General features: G+C 38.0%; 2 protein-coding genes across 14 annotated transcripts in view; one reads left to right on the top strand and one right to left on the bottom strand.

Annotated features, from left to right (window-relative positions):
* Positions 1 to 16,694, bottom strand: part of LOC127643975 (tumor necrosis factor receptor superfamily member 14-like) — a 25,548-nt gene extending 8,854 nt beyond the window's left edge. The window contains exons 1-4 of one of the 9 annotated variants that reach the window (XM_052126947.1): positions 16,680 to 16,694; positions 16,089 to 16,163; positions 15,466 to 15,499; positions 14,949 to 15,130 (exon numbers count right to left, since the gene is read on the bottom strand). In XM_052126947.1, the coding sequence (XP_051982907.1) occupies positions 15,002 to 15,130; positions 15,466 to 15,499; positions 16,089 to 16,163; positions 16,680 to 16,684 (243 nt within the window). In that variant the 5' untranslated portion in view covers positions 16,685 to 16,694 and the 3' untranslated portion in view covers positions 14,949 to 15,001. Of the gene's footprint in view, positions 1 to 6,141; positions 6,616 to 13,765; positions 14,840 to 14,948; positions 15,131 to 15,465; positions 15,500 to 16,088; positions 16,164 to 16,679 lie in introns of those variants that run through there. The other 8 variants (XM_052126943.1, XM_052126946.1, XM_052126941.1 and 5 more) reach the window with 8 other exon arrangements.
* The window catches only part of LOC127643973 (tumor necrosis factor receptor superfamily member 14-like), a 25,146-nt gene extending 1,817 nt beyond the window's left edge, over positions 1 to 23,329 (top strand). Inside the window, exons 2-8 of one of the 5 annotated variants that reach the window (XM_052126936.1) lie at positions 765 to 1,079; positions 1,180 to 1,238; positions 1,491 to 1,616; positions 1,737 to 1,892; positions 21,138 to 21,225; positions 21,311 to 21,501; positions 21,837 to 23,329. In XM_052126936.1, the coding sequence (XP_051982896.1) occupies positions 1,226 to 1,238; positions 1,491 to 1,616; positions 1,737 to 1,892; positions 21,138 to 21,225; positions 21,311 to 21,501; positions 21,837 to 21,937 (675 nt within the window). In that variant the 5' untranslated portion in view covers positions 765 to 1,079; positions 1,180 to 1,225 and the 3' untranslated portion in view covers positions 21,938 to 23,329. Of the gene's footprint in view, positions 1 to 764; positions 1,239 to 1,490; positions 1,617 to 1,736; positions 1,893 to 3,338; positions 3,412 to 15,972; positions 16,195 to 18,525; positions 18,999 to 19,289; positions 19,416 to 19,535; positions 19,692 to 21,137; positions 21,226 to 21,310; positions 21,502 to 21,836 lie in introns of those variants that run through there. The other 4 variants (XM_052126932.1, XM_052126933.1, XM_052126934.1 and 1 more) reach the window with 4 other exon arrangements.

Raw genomic sequence — 23,329 nt, 5'->3', positions numbered from 1 at the left:
CTACGCCCTTGTTAAACAGGTTACTCTATTTTATCATTTTTGTGCAAACACTACACATGAACTAAACGGGCACAATTTTGCTACAAAAATATTTTTAAATGAAAATGTATCTCAAATATACTGTTTTTTTTTTCTTTCTTTTTTTTCTCAAATTAAATGTAGATAAACATGAGTTATACTGCTTAATTAAAATGAGAGGTGCATGTTACCCTTTTCTGCATTTACTCCTCAATTTAAATATCTCTGATCAGACAATTCATTTTTAATGTAACTTGTGTATTTCATAGATTTCTTGATAGATCGATGACCATACTTTACTGCTTCCAGCTGCAAAAACAACAGCTACATCAAACTCAAAATGCAGAAACAATTATACAAAAAATTGCAGTCAGACAAGATAGAATCTGCTTACACTTAAGTTGACTTTAACTTTCTACATGTTCTTGTTTTGGGCAGAAGAAAAGAACGGAAAGAACTTGAGAGAGTTTAGGATACGAATCCAATCATAAAACATCAGTTGGGACAACAACAAGTTAATGAAAATGTATTTTTACATAGAATCAATAGTTGAGGAATTGATCAGGGCTTTAGCAAAGAACATCAAACAGGTGTAAAATAGACTTGCAGCATATCTAAACAAAAAATGAAAATAATCTTTATATTTTTCCCCAGAGTCAGAGACCATTTTAAAGCTGCACTTTTATCTGTATTTATGTTTATGTATTTATGATGATGCTGAGATTTCTTTCATTTGTACTTTACAGAATCCAAAAACTTATTTCAAGAGGAGATATTCCATGTGTGAAACAAATATTGCAAAAGTGGAATTTTCCATAAAATCTAAATGGATCCAGTTTTATCACCTTAATCATCCTTCATATGCTGATAAACTCATCAAGCTTTGCTGCCTTCACCATCATTTGAATTCCTCCATTCTTGAGTTTGGTCTTTCAGAGAATCATGAGTCCATGGAGCCGCCAATCTATCATCATATTAATGAACGTTTATTACATCTAATGTGCTGAAGAGAACACAACAGTGCTTATAAAGTCTGAGGATGAAACAACTTTTATTCTCGAGTGAATAAACCTCTGTTTCACTTTATTTGAACATGTTCAATTTCAGGATCATTTTATTCATATCTGCTATTGTCACTCTGGACATTGAACTGTGTTTCAGTGCATGTGCACCTGCTGAATATGACATAAATGGAAATTGCTGCTCCATGTGTGCACCCGGTACAGTAAAACCAGTCATTTTATGTACATATGAGTCTTTATGGCCTTAACATGTTTTAATATTGATAAATAATAAATAAATAAGTAAATACATACATATAGTTTATACTCAAAGACTACACAATGAACTCAACAAACAGTCTTGTAAAAACTTTTGTAGGTTTTGTAGATATATCGTATATACTTACAAAAAATCATTCTTTTAAACATGAATTTCTTTTAAGAAAGTATATTCTGTTATGTTTTATTTAGGAAACAGTGTCTATTGGGATTGCACTGAAGATACCAGTACAACTTGTGTTCCTTGCCCTGAATCAACTTACATCGATGAACCCAATTACATTATGAAATGCTTTAACTGTACTGTGTGTGATGAAAGTTAGTGTATCCTCCATAATAATGGCATTAACTGATGATAAAGAGATATTAATCATATATTAAAGTTCTTTCTGATGCATTGCATTTTTGATAACAAAAATTGTTTTGTGTCTCCCACAGATGTTGGACTAAGAGTGCAGAAGGCCTGCACACGCACTGCAGATACTGTTTGTGAGCCACATGAGGGTTTCTACTGCATTAACCAAAATAAAGACAGCTGTACTTTTGCTATGAAACACTCTAAATGTAATCCTGGACAATATATCAAACAAACAGGTGGGTGTGGTGTGTCTATTGTACTGAACAGGAAATAAACTATTAACGTTTTAGAAATAAGAAGAACCGTGCACAGGCACAAAATATAAAATACTTGTGTACTAAAAATATATATATATAAAAAAAATAATTAAAAAAAAGACCGACACAAGCATAATAAAGGAACACTGGCATCCAAAAGTTTGGAATAATGTACAGATTTTGCTGTTTTGGAAGGAAATTGGTACTTTACTTCACCAAAGTGGCCTTTAACTGATCACAAAGTATAGTCAGGACATTACTGATGTGAAAAACAGCACCATCACTATTTAAAAAAATATATTTTTGATCAAATCTAGACAGCAGCATCACTCCAACACCTTATTGTAGAGTAATAATGCTAAATTGCTAATTTGGTACTAGAAAATCACTTTATATTGCCATTATATCAAACACAGTTGAAAGCTATTTAATTCGTTAAATTAAGCTTAAAATTGTCTTTGTGTTTGTTTTTGAGTTGCCACAGTATGCAAAAGACTGGCATATTAGGTCAAAAATAGCTAAAAAGAAGCAGCTTTTGGAACTCAGTTGATCATTGTTTTTAGGAATGAATCTATACAATGCTTGAAATTACCAAAATTTCATACCAAGGTGTAACTACAGTCTTTAAAGACAAAGAACAACCAGCTTTAACAAGGACAGAAAGAGATGTGGAAGACCAGATGTACAACTAAACAAGAGGATAAGTACATCAGAGTCTCTAGTTTGAGAAATAGACGCCTCACATGTCCTCAGCTGACAGCTTCATTGAATTCTACCCGCTCAACACCAGTTTCATGTACAACAGTAAAGAGAAAACTCAGGAGGACTTATGGGAAGAATTGCAAAGAAAAAGCCACTTTTGAAACAGAAAAACAAAAAGAAAAGGTTAAAATGGGCAGAGAAAAACAGACATTGGGCAACAGATAATTGGAAAAGAGTGTTATGGATCTTAACCCCATTGAGGTTTTGTGGGATCAGCTAGACTGTAAGGTGCATGAGAAGTGTCCGACAAGACAGACACATCTATGGCAAGTGCTACAGGACGTGTGGGGTGAAATGTCACCTGAGTATCTGGACAAACTGACAACCAGAATGTCAAGAATCTGCAAAGCTGTCATTAATGCATTAATGAATTCTTTAAGCTAGATTAAGAAGTTGTAATAGTAAATTTCATGTTATTTAATGTCCTGACTATACATTGTGTTCAGTTGAATGACACTTTGGTGAATAAAAGTACACATTTTTTCCCATAAGAGCAAAATCTTTACATTATTCCAAACGTTTGGCCACCAGTGTATTCTTTAAATTCAGGTAGAGTTTTAATTCATTCATTCAATTAAACAGGGATTGTCAATTAATAAATTGGTAGTAAAACTAGTGTGCTGCTCTCCTTCTAATGGACTTAAGGTCTCAATCTCTTTACAGGAACAGCATTAAAGGATACTGTATGTGCTGACTGCACAGATGGGACTTTAACATTCTGTCAACCACATTCAAAGTGAGTAATTACCACATTTACAAGTGTTAAATATATATTTTAATATGACTGGATGTACTAATATTAATCAATTACACATTTGTAGATGTGAGACAGAGGAAGTGAAGAAATAAAACCAGGAACAAAGTCATCTGATGCTGAATGTGGCAAATCAACTCCAGTTGGTCTCATCGTCGGAGTCATTTTTGCTTTTCTTGTGATTGTTCTCATTGTGGTTGCTGTAGGATTCTTAACAATTCTGATATTAAAACAAAGAGGACAACTCTCTAACAGAAGTAAATCTTTAATTATTACAAAAATAATCAAATACAATGTCAACATGTTAAGTTCTCAATTAATCTCAATTAATACTTTTTATCTCTCACAACCAGCAACAAACTTCAACTCAAATCTGCCAACTCTGTAATAGTGAACAAGTGAATTTTTCGAACTGTACACAAAATGAATTGAACAAAACAAAGTACAATTTTGTACATTAAAACTTAAATACACAAAGCATTTGGAAAAACTATGCAATTATCTGGCATTAAGTTAATTAAAATGTGGATGTTTAGCTGTATTGTAATAATGTCATCTTCCCTCTTTTTTGTTTTGCAGGTATCCGCACACACAGATTGTACAGAAGTCCTTTTGATGTGACTTTGTCAAGCGCTCCGGACTCTCCCTCAATCACCCGCTCTCACTCACCCGTGTTTCAACTATGTGCACCTGCATCTAATCATCATCTCATTAGAACTGGCATTTAAACCCCACTCGCACACTCAGTTGGCGACTACCCTTGTTGCGAGGTACTCTGGACTTCCCCTTCCGCTACAGTTTACTGCTTCTCTGCATCACTGACTTATCAGCTATCATTCCCGGAAACCACAAATGGATTTATTCTACTAGTTTTGTGAGTGTTACGCTTGCTCTACTTCCTCGCATCTCCCTCACAAGTTTGTTTACGTTCCTCTACAAACACATACGATAAGTGACTCTTTAAATTCCCTGTTTACCGTATCCCTACTCCCCTGTTTGAAACGCCCCTTCTGAACTTTGAGCACGCACTTATGCTTGGTGAACTAGACATTGAAAACGTGGAGGATTCTTTATGTCTGGAGATACTTACCATCTCCACGGTTTATACACCTGACTCTCCTTTCATCCTGTGTGATGTCGAAGTTACCTGTTTGAGCTCCAGCCATGACTTCCTGTTTGCTGTTGAAGTAACCTGTTGAATAAACTCCTGCACCTGGGTTACATAATTCAAGCAACATTGGATTGCATCATATCCTGCAACATCTTGACAGACCGGGGACGTGCAAGGGTCCTTTTTGTGGACTTCAGTTCGTCTTTCAAAACCATCATCCCAGCTATTCTCCAGACTAAATGACACTAACTCTCTGTTCCCACGTCTATCTGTTGGTGAATTGCCAGCTTTCTGATGGATAGGCAGCAGCTAGTGAGACCGGGGACAGGCATACAGAAGAGAGGTTGAACAGCTGGCTGTCTGGTGCAGTCAAAACAACCTGGAGCTGAACACTCAAAACTGTGATTGTGGACTTTAGGAGGAACTCTCCAACATTGAGCCCCCTCACCATTCTAAGCAGCACTGGAGTCATTCAGGTTCCTGGGCACTACATCTCACATGACCTGAAGTGGGAGACTTGCATTGACTTCATTGTGGAAAAGGGCCCATCAGAGGTTGTAGAACCTTCACCAGTTGAGGAAGTTCACTCGATACAGTTCTACACCGCTGTCATTGAATCTGTCCTCTGCACTTCAGTAACTGTTTGGTTTGATTCAGCTACGAAATCGGATGACTTCAAAGGACAGTTTAGACTAAGAGGATCATTTGTTGCCCCCTGCCCTCCCTTCAAGAACTATATACTTCTAGAGTGCGGGAAAAATCACTCAAGACCCCACTCGCCCAGCCCATTACCTTTTTGAACTTGGCTGATGCTTCAGAGATCTGAGCACCAGAACCGTCAGGCACAGGAACCGTTTTTTTCTCCCCTCCGGCTATCCATCTCATGAATGGTTAAAACTGCCCCATTGAGCAATAATTATGTACAATTCACTGTTTCACTTTTTTCTTTTATATATTTATCCAACACATCCTTCCTCTTCTGCCATTTACATTCCCTTGCACTGTATATAACAGATTTGTAATTAAATTTGCACTATGTATGTGTACATGTATATTTTGTCTTGTGTTTTCTATATACACTTTATTTATTTTTATATATAAAATGTGTTTTTTTTTTTTATTATTATCTGTTTTGTTGCTGTATTGTGCACTGGAAGCTCCTGTCACCAAGACCAATTCCTTGTGTAAACATACCTGGAAATAAAACTGATTCTGATCATAATGGTTTTGAAGTGGGTTCATCGTTGTAAGATGATTCAGGGCAAGGAACACAAGTTGTACTGTGCAATGCGAATAGACACGGTTTCCTAAATAAAACATTAGAGAATATACTTTCTTAAAATAAATGAATGTTTAAAAGCATGATTTATTGTAATTATATATGATATATCTACAAAACCTACAAAAGAAAAAGCCAAAAATTATTTTATATTTTCATCAAAAAGTCAACTTATTTAAATGACTGTTTGTTGAGTTCATTGTGTAATCTTTGAGTATAAACTATATGTATGTATTTACTTATTTATTTATTATTTATCAATATTAAAACATGTTAAGGCCATAAAGACTCCTAATATGTACATGAAATGGTTTTACTGTACCGGGTGCACACATGGAGCAGCAATTTCCATTTATGTCATATTCAGCAGGTGCACATGCACTGAAACACAGTTCAATGTCCAGAGTGACAATAGCAGATATGAATAAAATGATCCTGAAATTGAACATGTTCAAATAAAGTGAAACAGAGGTTTATTCACTCGACAATAAGAGTTGTTTCATCCTCAGACTTTATAAGCACTGTTGTGTTCTCTTCAGCACATTAGATGTAATAAACGTTCATTAATATGATGATAGATTGGCGGCTCCATGGACTCATGATTCTCTGAAAGACCAAACTCAAGAATGGAGGAATTCAAATGATGGTGAAGGCAGCAAAGCTTGATGAGTTTATCAGCATATGAAGGATGATTAAGGTGATAAAACTGGATCCATTTAGATTTTATGGAAAATTCCACTTTTGCAATATTTGTTTCACACATGGAATATCTCCTCTTGAAATAAGTTTTTGGATTCTGTAAAGTACAAATGAAAGAAATCTCAGCATCATCATAAATACATAAACATAAATACAGATAAAAGTGCAGCTTTAAAATGGTCTCTGACTCTGGGGAAAAATATAAAGATTATTTTCATTTTTTGTTTAGATATGCTGCAAGTCTATTTTACACCTGTTTGATGTTCTTTGTTAAAGCCCTGATCAATTCCTCAACTATTGATTCTATGTAAAAATACATTTTCATTAACTTGTTGTTTTCCCAACTGATGTTTTATGATTGGATTCGTATCCTAAACTCTCTCAAGTTCTTTCCGTTCTTTTCTTCTGCCCAAAACAAGAACATGTAGAAAGTTAAAGTCAACTTAAGTGTAAGCAGATTCTATCTTGTCTGACTGCAATTTTTTGTATAATTGTTTCTGCATTTTGAGTTTGATGTAGCTGTTGTTTTTGCAGCTGGAAGCAGTAAAGTATGGTCATCGATCTATCAAGAAATCTATGAAATACATAAGTTACATTAAAAATGAATTGTCTGATCAGAGATATTTAAATTGAGGAGTAAAAGCAGAAAAGGGTAACATGCACCACTCATTTTAATTAAGCAATATAACTCATGTTTATCTACATTTAATTTGAGAAAAAAAGAAAGAAAAAAACAGTATATTTGAGATACATTTTCATTTAAAAAAAATTTTGTAGCAAAAATGTGCCTGTTTAGTTCATGTATAGTGTTTGCACAAAAATTATAAAATACAGTAACCTGTTTAACAAGGGCGTAGGTTTGGTTTTGAAAGTTGGTACATATAGCCAGGATAAGGATAATATTCAAAATGTTGGTATTAAGAAATTGTGAGAAAGTCAGTCTGGTAATATATGCAAAATAACATTATTATGACATATCACAAGTATAATTTCTTACAGTATGTCTCCATATTAAATATTAACCTTTTTTTAAAGAATTTCTAAAGAATAAATAAATTAAGAAATGTCCACTAATATTATGCCGCGATATGTGATGCAATTAATCTAAGGGTCTTCTTCTTTCGGCTGCTCCCATTAGGCATCACCACAGCGGACCATCCATGATCCGCATATTTGACTTGCACAGGTTTTACACCGGATGCTCTTCCTGACGCAACCCCCAGTGGCTGGGGCACTCTCACTCACACTTACGGGGCATTTAGAGTCTCCAATTCACTTAACCTACATATTTATGGACTTGTGGGGGGCGCATGGAAGAAACCCACACGATCACGGGGACAACATGCAAACTCCACACAGAAAGGCCCAGTTGACCTGGGACCTTCTTGCTGTGAGGCGACAGTGTTAACCCCTGAGCCACCGTGCCAGCCATACAGTTAACTTAATGTTAATGGGTCAAAATCAAATGATATCTTTTTCAAGAAGATTTACCACGAGAAAATAATTTCCAAGGGACATAAAGTGACATTGAAACAATGCCATTTTCCCCAACTTTCTGCTTTCCAACTCCTACATAATCTTTTCTCATATTTCTTATTTATGTACTTCCATTTTTATCTGAAAAAGTAGGCCACCTGAACAAAATATGCTTAGCATACAAATAACCTAATAAAACTATTTTTAATCACAAATGCCTTATTATATTGACAAAACATTATTTCCTAATCCCGATGGTCTTCCCCAATGAGCAAAATTAAACATTTATTGTCTTCCTGAAGAGGGCGCTTACCAACCGAAAAAGCATCACAACTCAGGACATTTTGACAGGAAATATTTTGTACGAAAAGTATGCTTGTACTAATTTCAAAAATTGGACGTAAAATATAGATGGAAATCCGCCCACGTAATGTCCAGAAAATAATAACACATCCTACAAACGACTGTGATTGGTGCATCCTGACCAGCGCTGAGAAAAGTAACAGATGCCAAGTGACAACTTTGGATGCGGGAGGACGATAACTTACACAGTAATAATTATACTACGGACATTTATTAGAAAATAAAAACATAGTATAAAGTCAAAGTAATTTCCAAATGTTGATTTTCTGAAAGTTGATAGGAACATTCCTCTATTATCCCTGTCTAGTATTATTGCTTATGCTGTTTACCTGTTTAACCTGTTCTTCTCTTTCTGTATAATGATCATTTAGACTGAATACTTTATAAACCGAACTCTGTTTATTAGCTTGCTTGTACAGTCACCAGTAGCCTAGCCTGGTATAAACCTTTTACACCACCTCCTGCGCATGCGCTGTTTGGTAACCCGGATGGTGGCTACAGAGGCTCATTCAACTACCAGCGAGCATTGGGTGAATGCTCTACATCCCCTTTCTTTAGCTTATGGTATCATCAACAACATATAACCATATTCAATTTTAACATAAGAACTTCAATGTTTAAACTGACTGAAACATAGACAAAATAACCAATGTAACCAAGGAAGGCATGGCATGATTTTTTTTTTTTTTTTTGTGTCGTCGTACTGAACATTAAATGGTCCATTCATAGTCCAATATTCAATCTTTGTATTTGGGGTTTGGTCTGACTGTACGACCAAAACGTGTTGTGTAGGGGCTCTTACCAACGTGGGCAGGCGAAGTAGCTACGGGTACCTGGACTGGCGGTGGTATAGTGTCCGTGGGATCCCGCTGTTCCTCCCCGTAAATGGGAAGCGTTTCACCGGCAGCTGGGTTGAGGGGTTGTAGGTCGACGCAGTCAGGCTGATTTGGAGATCGCTCGGCTACAGGCAGGAGGTGTCTGCAGTTTCTCCTGTAGTCTTTGCCTCTAGACTGGATGATGTAAGACCGCGGCTCCATACAGATCTTTCCAACTGTGCCCATGCGATCATACCCCCGGGGGGTCTGCATCCGGACCACTTCACCTTCCAGCAGTGGTTGAAGAGGACGGCTGGACTTGTCATAGCTCAGCCTCTGGGAGAGCCTCTTCTTCTGGAGCTGGGCTGTGACTTGTTGGGTGCTGAGGGATGCTGGCTGCAATAACTGTTTGCAGACTGGGAGGGTAGTATGGGTCTGCCTTGACATTAGTCTTTGTGCAGGTGAGCCAAGCTGCGCATCGCGAGGGATGTTTCTCATGTTTAAAAGGTTGAGGAACACGTCAGTACCATCTCTTTTCGACTTCTCCATCAGTTGCTTGGCACTTTGCACTGCCCTTTCAGCCAAGCCGTTGCACTGTGGGAACTCAGGACTGCTGGTTACATGCTTGAAGTCCCACTGTGTAGCAAAATCTCTGAATTTCTGGCTAGTGTACTGTCTGGCATTATCTGAGATGAGAAGATGTGGGGAGCCATGCACAGAAAAGTGTCTTTTCAGTTTTGTGAGGACTGTTGTGGAAGTGATGTCCTTGAGGAGGTCAATCTCGTACCAACCAGAGTACTGAGTCTACAAGTACCTGAAAATGCTTGCCATCCCATTCGAAGATGTCAGTTGCTACTGTAGACCATGGTAGGTCCGAACTGGGTGTGACTGTAGTGGTTCTCTCTGCTGATGGTGCTTCTGACTGTTGCAAACAGAGCATGAGAGTACTGTTCTGTCAATGTCACTGCTCATAGTGGGCCAGAACACTATGTCTCGGGCTCTGCGTTTGGTGGACTCCACTCCTGGATGTCCTCTGTGCACGATGTCTGTGTACGCTTTCTGCAGTGACTTGGGAACGACAAGTCTGTGACCTTTCATGACGACGCCCTCCTCGATGGTAAGCTCATCTCTGAATGGGAAAAAGGAACTGATGGATGGTGGAGCGTTATGCTGTTTGACGGGCCATCCGTGTTTGATGACAGATGACAGGGTTTGCAGTAGTCCGTCTTCTGCTGTGTGCCTCTTGAGTTCATCTAAGCGGCTGGATGAGACTCGGTTGACTGACATGACCTCAAAATCGCTCAGCTCGTTTACATGTTGAAGTGTGGACGCTCTGGGTGCGCGTGACAGGGTATCGGCCAGGTACATGTGTTTACCTTTTTTGTAGACTAGGTCGATGTTGTATTTTTGGAGCTGCAGCATCATGCGTTGCAGTCGTGCAGGCGTTGAGAAGATGGGCTTTCTGATGATGGTGATCAGAGGTTGATGGTCGGTCTCTATGGTGACAGGCTTCCCGTAGATATAGTCATTGAACCGCTGAACACGCAAAACACAACTGCCAGGAGTTCTTTTCGATTTGGGCATAGCGTGTCTCGGTCTCAGTCATTGTCCTTGATGCGTAGGCTATAGGTCTGCCCCTTGTAAACATGCTGCTCCCAGTCCGTGTTGGGAAGCGTCACATGTGAGTGTGACTGGTTGGTGAACATCGTAGTATGACAGGACAGGCGGACTGGAGATGCATCTTCTCAATGTGTCGTATGCATCTTGGTGTTGCTTCAGCCAGCACCACGCTGTGTCTTTGCGTGTCAGCTGATTGAGAGGGGCAGTTAACTCACTCAGGTTTGGTACGAACTTTCCCAGGTAATTTACCATGCCTAGAAATCATTGTAGGGCTGTCACATCTCCGGGAACAGGCATTTCAGTGATTGCAGTGGTCTTGTCAGGATCTGCTTTCAGGCCTTCGCTGGTGAACACATGACCGACTTAAGTTACCTCTGTCAGCCGGAACTTGCACTTGAGGGGGTTGAGTCTCAGATTGACTTTGCGCGCACGGTCCAGCACTCTCTTTAGGTTCGCATCGTGCTCCGCTTCCGTGCGGCCTCCGATGATTATGTCGTCGACGATGATGGCACAGGGGTACCCTGCGAATATCTGTTCCATTGCGCGCTGGAATACTTCGCTGGCTGAGTTTATTCCAAACGGCATTCTTAGGAACCTGTAGCGTCCAAAAGGTGTGCTAAATGTGGTCAACAGAGATGACTTACTGTCCAGGGATATCTGCCAAAATGAACTTTTGGCATCCAGTACCGAAAACAGTGTTGCATTGGCCATCTGTGATGCAACCTCCTCAACCGTGCGCATTGGATGGTGGGGGCGCTTTAGGGCTGTGTTTAGATCTTTGGGGTCAATGCAGATCCTTATGTCCTTTGTTTGTTTCTTGTTTGTTGCTACCATGGATGACACCCATTCAGTTGGCTCTGACACGGGAGTGATGACACCCAGGTCTGTCATTCTCTCTAGCTCCGCTTTCACTCTGTCCTGCATGGCTACAGGGATGCGGCGTGTTGGGCGGATCGACAGGCTGCACGTCAGGGTCTATTTTCATAGAATATGTCACCGTAGCTTGCCAAGTTCATCCTTGAAGAGATCTGCATACTCTGTGAAGATCTTGTGTGGCAGGTTGATATCTGTGTTCACACTGAGTTGGTGAACATCCTTGCTCAGCGTCAGTAGCTTCATGCGTAAGCATGCTAGTAGGCCTAGTAGTGGCTGGACATTCCTCTCCACAATGTGGAACTGTAGATTGTATTGCTGGCCTGCAAGCTGACATCGCAGGACAACTGAGCCCAAAGTGCTGATCATGTTTCCCCCATATGCGACAAGGTTGGTGATTATTGAGCGGTCAATCAGTTCCCCGCTCTCCACATGTTTGAAAGCATCATATGATAGAACATTACACTGTCCACCTGTGTCAACTTTCATCTCTACAGCTTTGCCATTGATGTGTACAGTGGCTAACGCTACATTTTTCTCGTGTACATTTGAGTCTATTGTGTCCACGACAACTGGTGTTATTCCATCAATACAGAATGAGTCATCTTCAGCAGTGCTGCCCGTGGCCTGGTTCAGTTCGAGGTGGTGGACAGGCTCCCTGGAGCTTTGTATCCTAGAGTATCTCTGCACTGACCTGCAGCATTTCTTGTAGTGGTTCCATTTTTTACATGCATGGCATTGTTGACCAGAAGCTGGACAACTTTCTCTCTTGGCATCATGGCTGCCGCCACAATTATTACAGTTGACAATGGGCTGTTCATTTCTCCCTGTCTGTGTCCTCTGTCGTGAGCCAAAGCTCTGCTTCCTCCCACATTTGTACTGTAGACTGTCAACACTAGGAGGAGCATGCGATGATGACAATACCCTGGTGTGATGTTCTGTTTGCTCATAGATTTGACACAGTGAGATAGCTTTAGCTAGAGTTAGCTCACTGTCACGCAGCATTATTTTTCTTAGATTATCATCAGTTATGCCACAGACCAGTCTGTCACGGATGAGCTCATCTTGCAGTGTTCCGAAGTTACAGCCCTTTGCTTTTATTCTTAAATCTGTGACATATGATTCGAATGGCTCACCTTGGTTTTGGAACCGTGTATTGAACTTGTGTCTCTCCACTATAATGTTTACTCGGGGACTGCAGATCGCCCGGAATTTTCTCTTCAGACATTCGGGGTTCTCTTTTGACTCAGCCGGAGTGATGATGGGTCCCGGTGCGTCGTCAATGTCGGGTCCTCTCACCGCGGGTGCGTAGACGAACGACCTCTCCCTTTCAATGGCCTCTGATCCTGCGAGATTTAGGAGAATGTAGGCTTGTGTGCGGGCCGGCTTGTCAAAGTGTGCCGCCGCGATAAAAATGTCGTATTCCTGTTCGAACACTCGCCAACTCTCCGCGATGTTCTCATCAAAGACAAGGGGGTCCGGTCTGCGAAATCCGTCCGACATGACGCACTTTATGTCCGTTGGCAGGATAGCCGGTAGCAACGTTAAAAGCTTGTTATTGTCCTTATTTGACCGGCAAGCAGTCGTGCGCTCCGTGATGAATGAACTGCATGATCAAATGTGTCCGTGTTCACTTCTGACACCATGTATAATGATCATTTAGACTGAATACTTTATAAACCGAACTCTGTTTATTAGCTTGCTTGTACAGTCACCAGTAGCCTAGCCTGGTATAAACCTTTTACACCACCTCCTGCGCATGCGCTGTTTGGTAACCCGGATGGTGGCTACAGAGGCACATTCAACTACCAGCGAGCATTGGGTGAATGCTCTACACTTTCACTTCCGTTTCTTGACAGAAAACAATTGAAAATGACTATCTAATAAATTCAAGCTGTCGCTGTAAACTATAACTAGATAATAGTGTTTAAGTGACATTTTATTTTATTAACTATATAATAATGTTCGCTGTAAGTGACATTTGACACAATAATGAAAATACTTTGTCAAATCTGCTATAGTCCACGATGACCAACATTTCCCATTTCTTTCTAAAACAGTAAAAAATAAAAACACAACTATAAAACAGAAAAGTCTCACCGAATCACTTTGTTTGACGTTGTATCTGTAGAGCCGTTGAGGTCATGATTCTACTCCAAATGGAGTCAACCGACTTTTGATATTCAAACTTGTCAGCACAGGTGGGTGTGGTCAGGGCCGTAACCAGGGTTGGAGTTCCACTGACATGCCAACACACTGCCAAAATTACACCTACAAAAGCAACATATTCTATACATAAAAATTCAATATAAAAATGAAAGGACAGAAACCAATAATAATACTGAAATTAATTCTCTCTCTCTCTCTCTCTCTCTCTAAGATAAGGATTTATTCACTTAAGTCTTATGGATTACTTTCAAGCTGCCTTTATGGGTCCCTTCGACCCTGTTGATTTACATTGTATGGACCAACAGAGTTGAAATATTCTTCCAAAAATCTTTTGTTTAAAAATCTCCCATTATACGAAAGCAGGTGTTTTAACTGGTGTAAATGCAGGCTATATACAGTATCTTACCTTAATAAGAAAGTTTATATTCCTTGACACACAGGGGATGATTGTGTTCAGCTGGTGACTGTTTATTTTCAAACAAAAAGGCAGGAGCCCAAATGGGGCCCAAACAGGAAAATTCTGTCATCATTTACTCACCATCATCTTGTTCGAAATTTGTATGGCTTTTCCACCCCTTATTTTAAACACAAAAGGACATTTTTTGAAGAACGTTGGCACCACAAAACAAAAGCATATTTTCAATTTTCCACCTTATTCACGGTAGGGCCATATTTGCCATTTTTAATGGGAATGACAACAATGCTGTGAGGTACATCTCTTCAATGTCACACACAGTATAAAGCTGTAAAAAGCTCCTAGATCACATCTGATTTTGCAAAACTCGTGTTTTCTGGAGTTTTTAGTCTACTGAATGTTATTGAAAATATGTATTGAAAAGTTTGAAAACTGAAGAGAAGAACCCATTAAAGAGAGTGTACATGTATCTTTTATTGAAAATTGAAGAGAAGAACCAATTGAAGAGAATGTGTGTCTATTTCTCACAGCCTCTTTGTCATTCTGGTCAAAAATCAAGGATGGTGCTATTGTGAATAAAGTCTATTTTGGAGCTTAACAGCATCTGGTCATCTTTCATTTTATGGGGAAAAAGCGGTGTGAATATTCTTTGAAACCTCTCATTTTGTGTTCCAGTGGATAAAAAGTCTTCTTCAGCTGTTGTAGCTTCTGTCGGCATATCTTGTCATCATTGTGGACTTTGACAGGTTCTCCTAACTTAGGTTCAGGATTGCAGATGGCACCTGACGTGTATGTTCTTCTGGGTTTTGTAAGTGTTTCTCCACCGCAGAGGGAATGTCCAGCTCACACAGTCTGGTCCATTGACTGAGGGGAGGTAACCCCTACAATAATCAAAACAAGCAAGTACAACCCCCATTATGTATACCATGATCAATGGAAACATGGGTGAATTCTTCACGTCCCTATATATCCACCCCAATATTCAAGCCAAATCTACGCCATTCGTGTACACTCTTAATATTTTGTTTAATACTACTTATAATAATATATACAAATGTATATAAAAGGTTGTTTTGCTATAGAAATATTGTAGTAGCCATGTTTTTTTTGTTTTTGTTTTTTTTGTCAGAAAACAATTATCAATGTGTTACTACAGTAATATGGTCTTAAAGGGACAGTTCACCAAAAAATGAAAATTCTCTCATCATTTACTCACCCTCATGACATCCCAGATGAGTATGACTTTCTTCCTTTTGAAGAACACAAACAAAAGATTTTTGGAAGACTATATAACTATATCCAACACTATATATGTGTGTGTGTGTGTGTGTGTGTGTGTGTGTGTGTGTGTGTGTGTGTGTGTGTGTGTGTGAGCGTGTATTTATCACTTTGTGGGGACCAAATGTCCCCATAAGGATAGTAAAACCCGAAATTTTTGACCTTGTGGGGACATTTTGTCGGTCCCCATGAGGAAAACAGCTTATAAATCATACTAAATTATGTTTTTTGAAAATTTAAAAATGCAGAATGTTTTCTGTGAGGGTTAGGTTTAGGGGTAGGGTTAGGTTTAGGGGATAGAATATAAAGTTTGTACAGTATAAAAACCATTATGTCTATGGAAAGTCCCCATAAAACATGGAAACACAACATGTGTGTGTGTGTGTGTGTGTGTGTGTGTGTGTGTGTGTGTTTGTGTTTGTGTTTGTGTGCGTGCGTGTGTGTGCCTGTGCGCATGTCTAGTTTTCAAAAATTAATCTTTTGTGTTTCACAGAAGATATTTAAATGGGATTTGAAACTACATTTTGGTGAAGTGTCCTTTAAATCTATTTACAGACATACCTGTACTGGCCACTGTAGTGCTGACACGTTTGAATAACAAGAGCAAAATGGAGTAGAATCATGACCTCAACAGCTCTACAGAAACAACGTCAAACAACGTAATTCGGTAAAGCTTTTCTGTTTTATAGTTTTTTTTCCTCATGTTTTACTGCTTTAGAAAGTTGATAGTCTTTACTGAGATTCGAAAATGTGAAATGTTGGTCATCGTGGATTATAGAAGATCAAATATTGTATCAAATAGCAGATAGACAAAGTATTTTCATTATTGTATCAAATGTCACTTAAAGCAGATGTTTAGTACTTCTGTTTCGTTTATTAAACACTATTATCTAGTTATAGTTTACAGCAACAGTTTGAATTTATTAGATATACTAACATTTTCATTAGTTTTTGGTCAAGAAACGGAAGTGAAAGAGAAGAACAGGTTAAACAAGTTCAACAGTTTCAACGTGTAATACAAAACAGGAATGATTGAGAACATGTTCCTATCAACTTTCTTAAAATCACCATTTGGAAAATACTTTGTACTATGTTTTTATTTTCTATTATATGTCCGTAGTATAATTATTACTGTGTAAATTATCATCCTACCTCATCTAAATTTGTCACGTGGCATCTGTTACTTTTCTCAGCGCTGTATGCACCAATCACAGTCGTTTGTAGGATGTATTATTATTTTCTGGACATGGGCGGATTTCCACCTGTATTTTAACTACTTGCAGTATTACGTCCAATTTTTGAAATTTGTAGATTTAAACAAGCATACTTTTCGTCTACAAAATATTTCCTGTCAAAATGTCTTGAGTTTTTATGCTTTTTCGGCCTGTAAGCGCCCTCTTCAGCAAGACACCTTAAAAATTGAACAGTTGTGTCAGAGGTGCAGGATTTTAAGATGTTGGTATAACTCCCAATAAATGTTTCATTTTGCTCATTGGGGAAGAACATCCTGATTAGAAAATAATGTTTTGTCAATAAAATAAGGCATTTGATATAAAAAAAAATGTTTTATTAGGTTAGTTGTATGCAAACATATTTGATTTTGACCCATTAACATTAAGTTAACTGTATGGCTGGCACGGTGGCTCAGGGGTTAACACTGTCGCCTCACAGCAAGAAGGTCCCAGGTCAACTGGGCCTTTCTGTGTGGAGTTTGCATGTTGTCCCCGTGATCGTGTGGGTTTCTTCCATGCGCCCCCCACAAGTACATATCCAAAAATATGTAGGTTAAGTGAATTGGAGACTCCCCGTAGGTGTGAGTGAGAGTGCCCCAGCCACTGGTGGTTGCGTCAGGAAGAGCATCCGGTGTAAAACCTGTGCAAGTCAAATATGCGGATCATGGATGGTCCGCTGTGGTGATGCCTAATGGGAGCAGCCAAAAGAAGAAGAACCTTAGATTTATTGCATCACATATCACTGTTTTTATCGCATATCACATTTTTCCTCCTAACCGTGCAGTGGACATTTCTTAATTTATTTATTCTTTAGAAATTCTTTAAAAAAAAAGGTTAATATTTAATATGAAGACATACTGTAAGAAATTATACTTGTGATATGTCATAATAATGTTATTTTGCCTATATTACCAGACTGACTTTCTCACAATTTCTTAATACCAGCATTTTGAATATTATCCTTATCCTGGCTATATGTACCAACTTTCAAAACCAAACCTACGCCCTTGTTAAACAGGTTACTGTATTTTATCATTTTTTGCAAACACTATACATGAACTAAACAGGCACAATTTTTCTACACAATTTTTTTTTTTTAAATGAAAATGTATCTCAAATATACTGTTTTTTTTCTTTCTTTTTTTTTCTCAAATTAAATGTAGATAAACATGAGTTATACTGCTTAATTAAAATGAGAGGTGCATGTTACCCTTTTCTGCATTTACTCCTCAATTTAAATATCTCTGATCAGACAATTCATTTTTAATGTAACTTGTGTATTTCATAGATTTCTTGATAGATCAATGACCATACTTTACTGCTTCCAGCTGCAAAAACAACAGCTACATCAAACTCAAAATGCAGAAACAATTATACAAAAAATTGCAGTCAGACAAGATAGAATCTGCTTACACTTAAGTTGACTTTAACTTTCTACATGTTCTTGTTTTGGGCAGAAGAAAAGAACGGAAAGAACTTGAGAGAGTTTAGGATACTGAATCCAATCATAAAACATCAGTTGGGAAAACAACAAGTTAATGAAAATGTATTTTTACATAGAATCAATAGTTGAGGAATTGATCAGGGCTTTAACAAAGAACATCAAACAGGTGTAAAATAGACTTGCAGCATATCTAAACAAAAAATGAAAATAATCTTTATATTTTTCCCCAGAGTCAGAGACCATTTTAAAGCTGCACTTTTATCTGTATTTATGTTTATGTATTTATGATGATGCTGAGATTTCTTTCATTTGTACTTTACAGAATCCAAAAACTTATTTCAAGAGGAGATATTCCATGTGTGAAACAAATATTGCAAAAGTGGAATTTTCCATAAAATCTAAATGGATCCAGTTTTATCACCTTAATCATCCTTCATATGCTGATAAACTCATCAAGCTTTGCTGCCATCACCATCATTTGAATTCCTCCATTCTTGAGTTTGGTCTTTCAGAGAATCATGAGTCCATGGAGCCGCCAATCTATCATCATATTAATGAACGTTTATTACATCTAATGTGCTGAAGAGAACACAACAGTGCTTATAAAGTCTGAGGATGAAACAACTCTTATTCTCGAGTGAATAAACCTCTGTTCACTTTATTTGAACATGTTCAATTTCAGGATCATTTTATTCATATCTGCTATTGTCACTCTGGACATTGAACTGTGTTTCAGTGCATGTGCACCTGCTGAATATGACATAAATGGAAATTGCTGCCCCATGTGTGCACCCGGTACAGTAAAACCAGTCATTTTATGTACATATGAGTCTTTATGGCCTTAACATGTTTTAATATTGATAATAAATAAATAAGTAAATACATACATATAGTTTATACTCAAAGACTACACAATGATCTCAACAAACAGTCATTTGAATAAGTTGACTTTTTGATGAAAATGTAAAATAAGTTTTGGCTATTTCTTTTGTAGGTTTTGTAGATATATCATATATAATTACAATAAATCATACTTTTAAACATTCATTTCTGTAAAAAAAGTATATTCTCTAATGTTTTATTTAGGAAACAGTGTCTATTGGGATTGCACTGAAGATACCAGTACAACTTGTGTTCCTTGCCCTGAATCAACTTACATCGATGAACCCAATGGCTTTATGAAATGCTTTCCCTGTACTGTGTGTGATGAAAGTTAGTGTATCCTCCATAATAATGGCATTAACTGATGATAAAGAGATATTAATCATATATTAAAGTTCTTTCTGATGCATTGCATTTTTGATAACAAAAATTGTTTTGTGTCTCCCACAGATGTTGGACTAAGAGTGCAGAAGGCCTGCACACGCACTGCAGATACTGTTTGTGAGCCACATGAGGGTTTCTACTGCATTAACCAAAATAAAGACAGCTGTACTTTTGCTATGAAACACTCTAAATGTAATCCTGGACAATATATCAATCAAACAGGTGGGTGTGGTGTGTCTATTGTACTGAACAGGAAATAAACTATTAACGTTTTAGAAATAAGAAGAACCGTGCACAGGCACAAAACATAAAATACTTGTGTACTACAAATAAATATATATTAAAAAAAAAGACAGACATAAGCATAATAAAGGTACACTGGCATCCAAAAGTTTGGAATAATGTACAGATTTTGCTGTTTCGGAAGGAAATTGGTACTTTACTTCACCAACGTGGCCTTTAACTGATCACAAAGTATAGTCAGGACATTACTGATGTAAAAAACAGCACCATCACTATTTGAAAAAATTTCATTTTTGATCAAATCTAGACAGCAGCATCACTCCAACACCTTATTGTAGAGTAATAATGTTAAAATGCTAATTTGGTTCTAGAAAATCACTTGCCATTATATCAAACACAGTTGAAAGCTGTTTAATTCGTTAAATGAAGTTTAAAATTGTCTTTGTGTTTGTTTTTGAGTATGCAAAAGACTGGCATATTAGGTCAAAAATGGCTAAAAAGAAGCAGCTTTTGGAACTCAGTCGATCATTGTTTTGAGGAATGAATCTATACAATGCTTGAAATTACCAAAAAACTGAAGATTTCATCCAAAGATGTACACTACAGTCTTCAAAGACAAAGAACAACCAGCTTTAACAAGGACAGAAAGAGATGTGGAAGGCCAGATGTACACCTAAACAAGAGGATCAGTACATCAGAGTCTCTAGTTTGAGAAATAGACGCCTCACATGTCCTCCGCTGACTGCTTCATTGAATTCTACCTGCTCAACACCAGTTTCATGTACATCAGTAAAGAGAAGACTCAGGGGTATTGCAAAGAAAAAGCCACTTTTGAAACAAAAGAAAAAAAGAAAAGGTTAAAATGGGCAAAGAAACACAGACATTGGGCAACAGATAATTGGAAAAGAGTGTTATGGATCTTAACCCCATTGAGGTTTTGTGGGATCAGCTAGACTGTAAGGTGCATGAGAAGTGTCCGACAAGACAGACACATCTATGGCAAGTGCTACAGGAAGTGTGGGGTGAAATGTCACCTGAGTATCTGGACAAACTGACAGCCAGAATGTCAAGAATCTGCAAAGCTGTCATTAATGCATTAATGAATTCTTTAAGCTAGTTTATTTTTCTAGCTTAAAGAATCTTTTTTTTCCAAATTGTAATAGTCAATTTTCATGTTATTTAATTTCCTGACTATACATTGTGTTCAGTTGAATGCCACTTTGGTGAATAAAAGTACAAATTGTTTCCCATAAGAGCAAAATCTTTACATTATTCCAAACTTTTGGCCACCATTGTATGCTTTAAATTCAGGTAGAGTTTTAATTAATTAATTCATTTAAACAGGGATTGTCAATTAATAAATTGGTAGTAAAACTAGTATGCTGCTCTCCTTCTAATGGACTTATGGTCTCAATCTCTTTACAGGAACAGCATTAAAGGATACTGTATGTGCTGACTGCACAGATGGGACTTACTCAAACGGCTCTTTAACATTCTGTCAACCACATTCAAAGTGAGTAATTCCCACATTTACAAGTGTTAAATATATATTTTAATATGACTGGATGTACTAATATTAATCAATTACACATTTGTAGATGTGAGACAGAGGGAAGTGAAGAAATAAAACCAGGAACAAAGTCATCTGATGCTGAATGTGGCAAATCAACTCCAGTTGGTCTCATCGTTGGAGTCATTTTTGCTTTTATTGTGATTGTTCTCATTGTGGTTGCTGTAGGATTCTTAACAATTCTGATATTAAAACAAAGAGGACAACTCTCTAACAGAAGTAAATCTTTAATTATTACAAAAATAATCAAATACAATGTCAACATGTTAAGTTCTCAATTAATCTCAATTAATACTTTTATCTCTCACAACCAGCAACAAACTTCAACTCAAATCTGCCAACTCTGTAATAGTGAACAAGTGAATTTTTCAAACTGTACACAAAATATTTTAGCAAAATTTTTGAACAAAACAAAGTACATTTTAGTACATTAAAACTTAAATACACAAAGCATTTGGAAAAACTATGCAATTATCTGGCATTGTTTGTTAATTGAAATGTGGATGTTTAGCTGTATTGTAATAATGTCATCTTCCCTCTTTTTTGTTTTGCAGGTATCCGCACACACAGATTGTACAGAAGTCCTTTTGATGTGACTTTGACAAGCGCTCCGGACTCTCCCTCAATCACCCGCTCTCACTCACCCGTGTTTTAACTATGTGCACCTGCATCTAATCATCATCTCATTAGAACTGGCATTTAAACCCCACTCGCACACTCAGTTGGCGACTACCCTTGTTGCGAGGTACTCTGGACTTCCCCTTCCACAGTTTACTGTGCTTCTCTGCATCACTGACTTATCAGCTATCATTTCCGGAAACCACAAATGGATTTATTCTACTAGTTTTGTGAGTGTTACGCTTGATCTACTTCCTCGCATCTCCCTCACAAGTTTGTTTACGTTCCTCTACAAACACATACGATAAGTGACTCTTTAAATTCCCTGTTTACCGTATCCCTACTCCCCTGTTTGAAACGCCCCTTCTGAACTTTGAGCACGCACTTAAGCTCGGTGAACTAGACATTGAAAACGTGGAGGATTCTTTATGTCTGGAGATACTTACCATCTCCACGGTTTATGCACCTGACTCTCCTTTCATCCTGTGTGATGTCGAGGTTACCTGTTTGAGCTCCAGCCATGACTTCCTGTTTGCTGTTGAAGTAACCTGTTGAATAAACTCCTGCACCTGGGTTACATAATTCAAGCAACATTGGATTGCATCATATCCTGCAACATCTTGACAGACCGGGGACGTGCAAGGGTCCTTTTTGTGGACTTCAGTTCGTCTTTCAAAACCATCATCCCAGCTATTCTCCAGACTAAATGACACTAACTCTCTGTTCCCACGTCTATCTGTTGGTGAATTGCCAGCTTTCTGATGGATAGGCAGCAGCTAGTGAGACCGGGGACAGGCATACAGAAGAGAGGTTGAACAGCTGGCTGTCTGGTGCAGTCAAAACAACCTGGAGCTGAACACTCAAAACTGTGATTGTGGACTTTAGGAGGAACACTCCAACATTGAGCCCCCTCACCATTCTAAGCAGCACTGGAGTCATTCGGGTTCCTGGGCACTACCATCTCACATGACCTGAAGTGTGAGACTTGCATTGACTCCACTGTGGAAAAGGGCCCATCAGAGGTTGTAGAACCTTCACCAGTTGAGGAAGTTCACTCGATACAGTTCTACACCGCTGTCATTTTGAGTCTGTACTCTGCACTTCAGTAACTGTTTGGTTTGATTCAGCTACGATATCGGATGACTACAAAGGACAGTTCAGACTAAGAGGATTATTGGTTGCCCCCTGCCCTCCCTTCAAGAACTATATACTTCTAGAGTGCGGGAAAATGCTGGAAAAATCAGTAATTAAATTTGTACTATGTATTGTACATATATATTTTGTTTTGTGTTTTCTATATATGCTTTTTTTATTTTTATATATAAAATTTATTTTTTTATTATCTGTCTTGTTGCTGTATTGTGCACTGGAAGCTCCTGTCACCAAGACAAATTCCTTATGTGTAAACCTACCTGGAAATAAAACTGAT

The sequence above is a fragment of the Xyrauchen texanus genome, chromosome 5 (assembly GCF_025860055.1).
Source record: "Xyrauchen texanus isolate HMW12.3.18 chromosome 5, RBS_HiC_50CHRs, whole genome shotgun sequence".
Classification (NCBI taxonomy): domain Eukaryota; kingdom Metazoa; phylum Chordata; class Actinopteri; order Cypriniformes; family Catostomidae; genus Xyrauchen; species Xyrauchen texanus.
The sequence above is the reverse complement of the archived record's forward strand: the minus strand, read 5'-3'. Positions and strand labels throughout refer to the sequence as shown.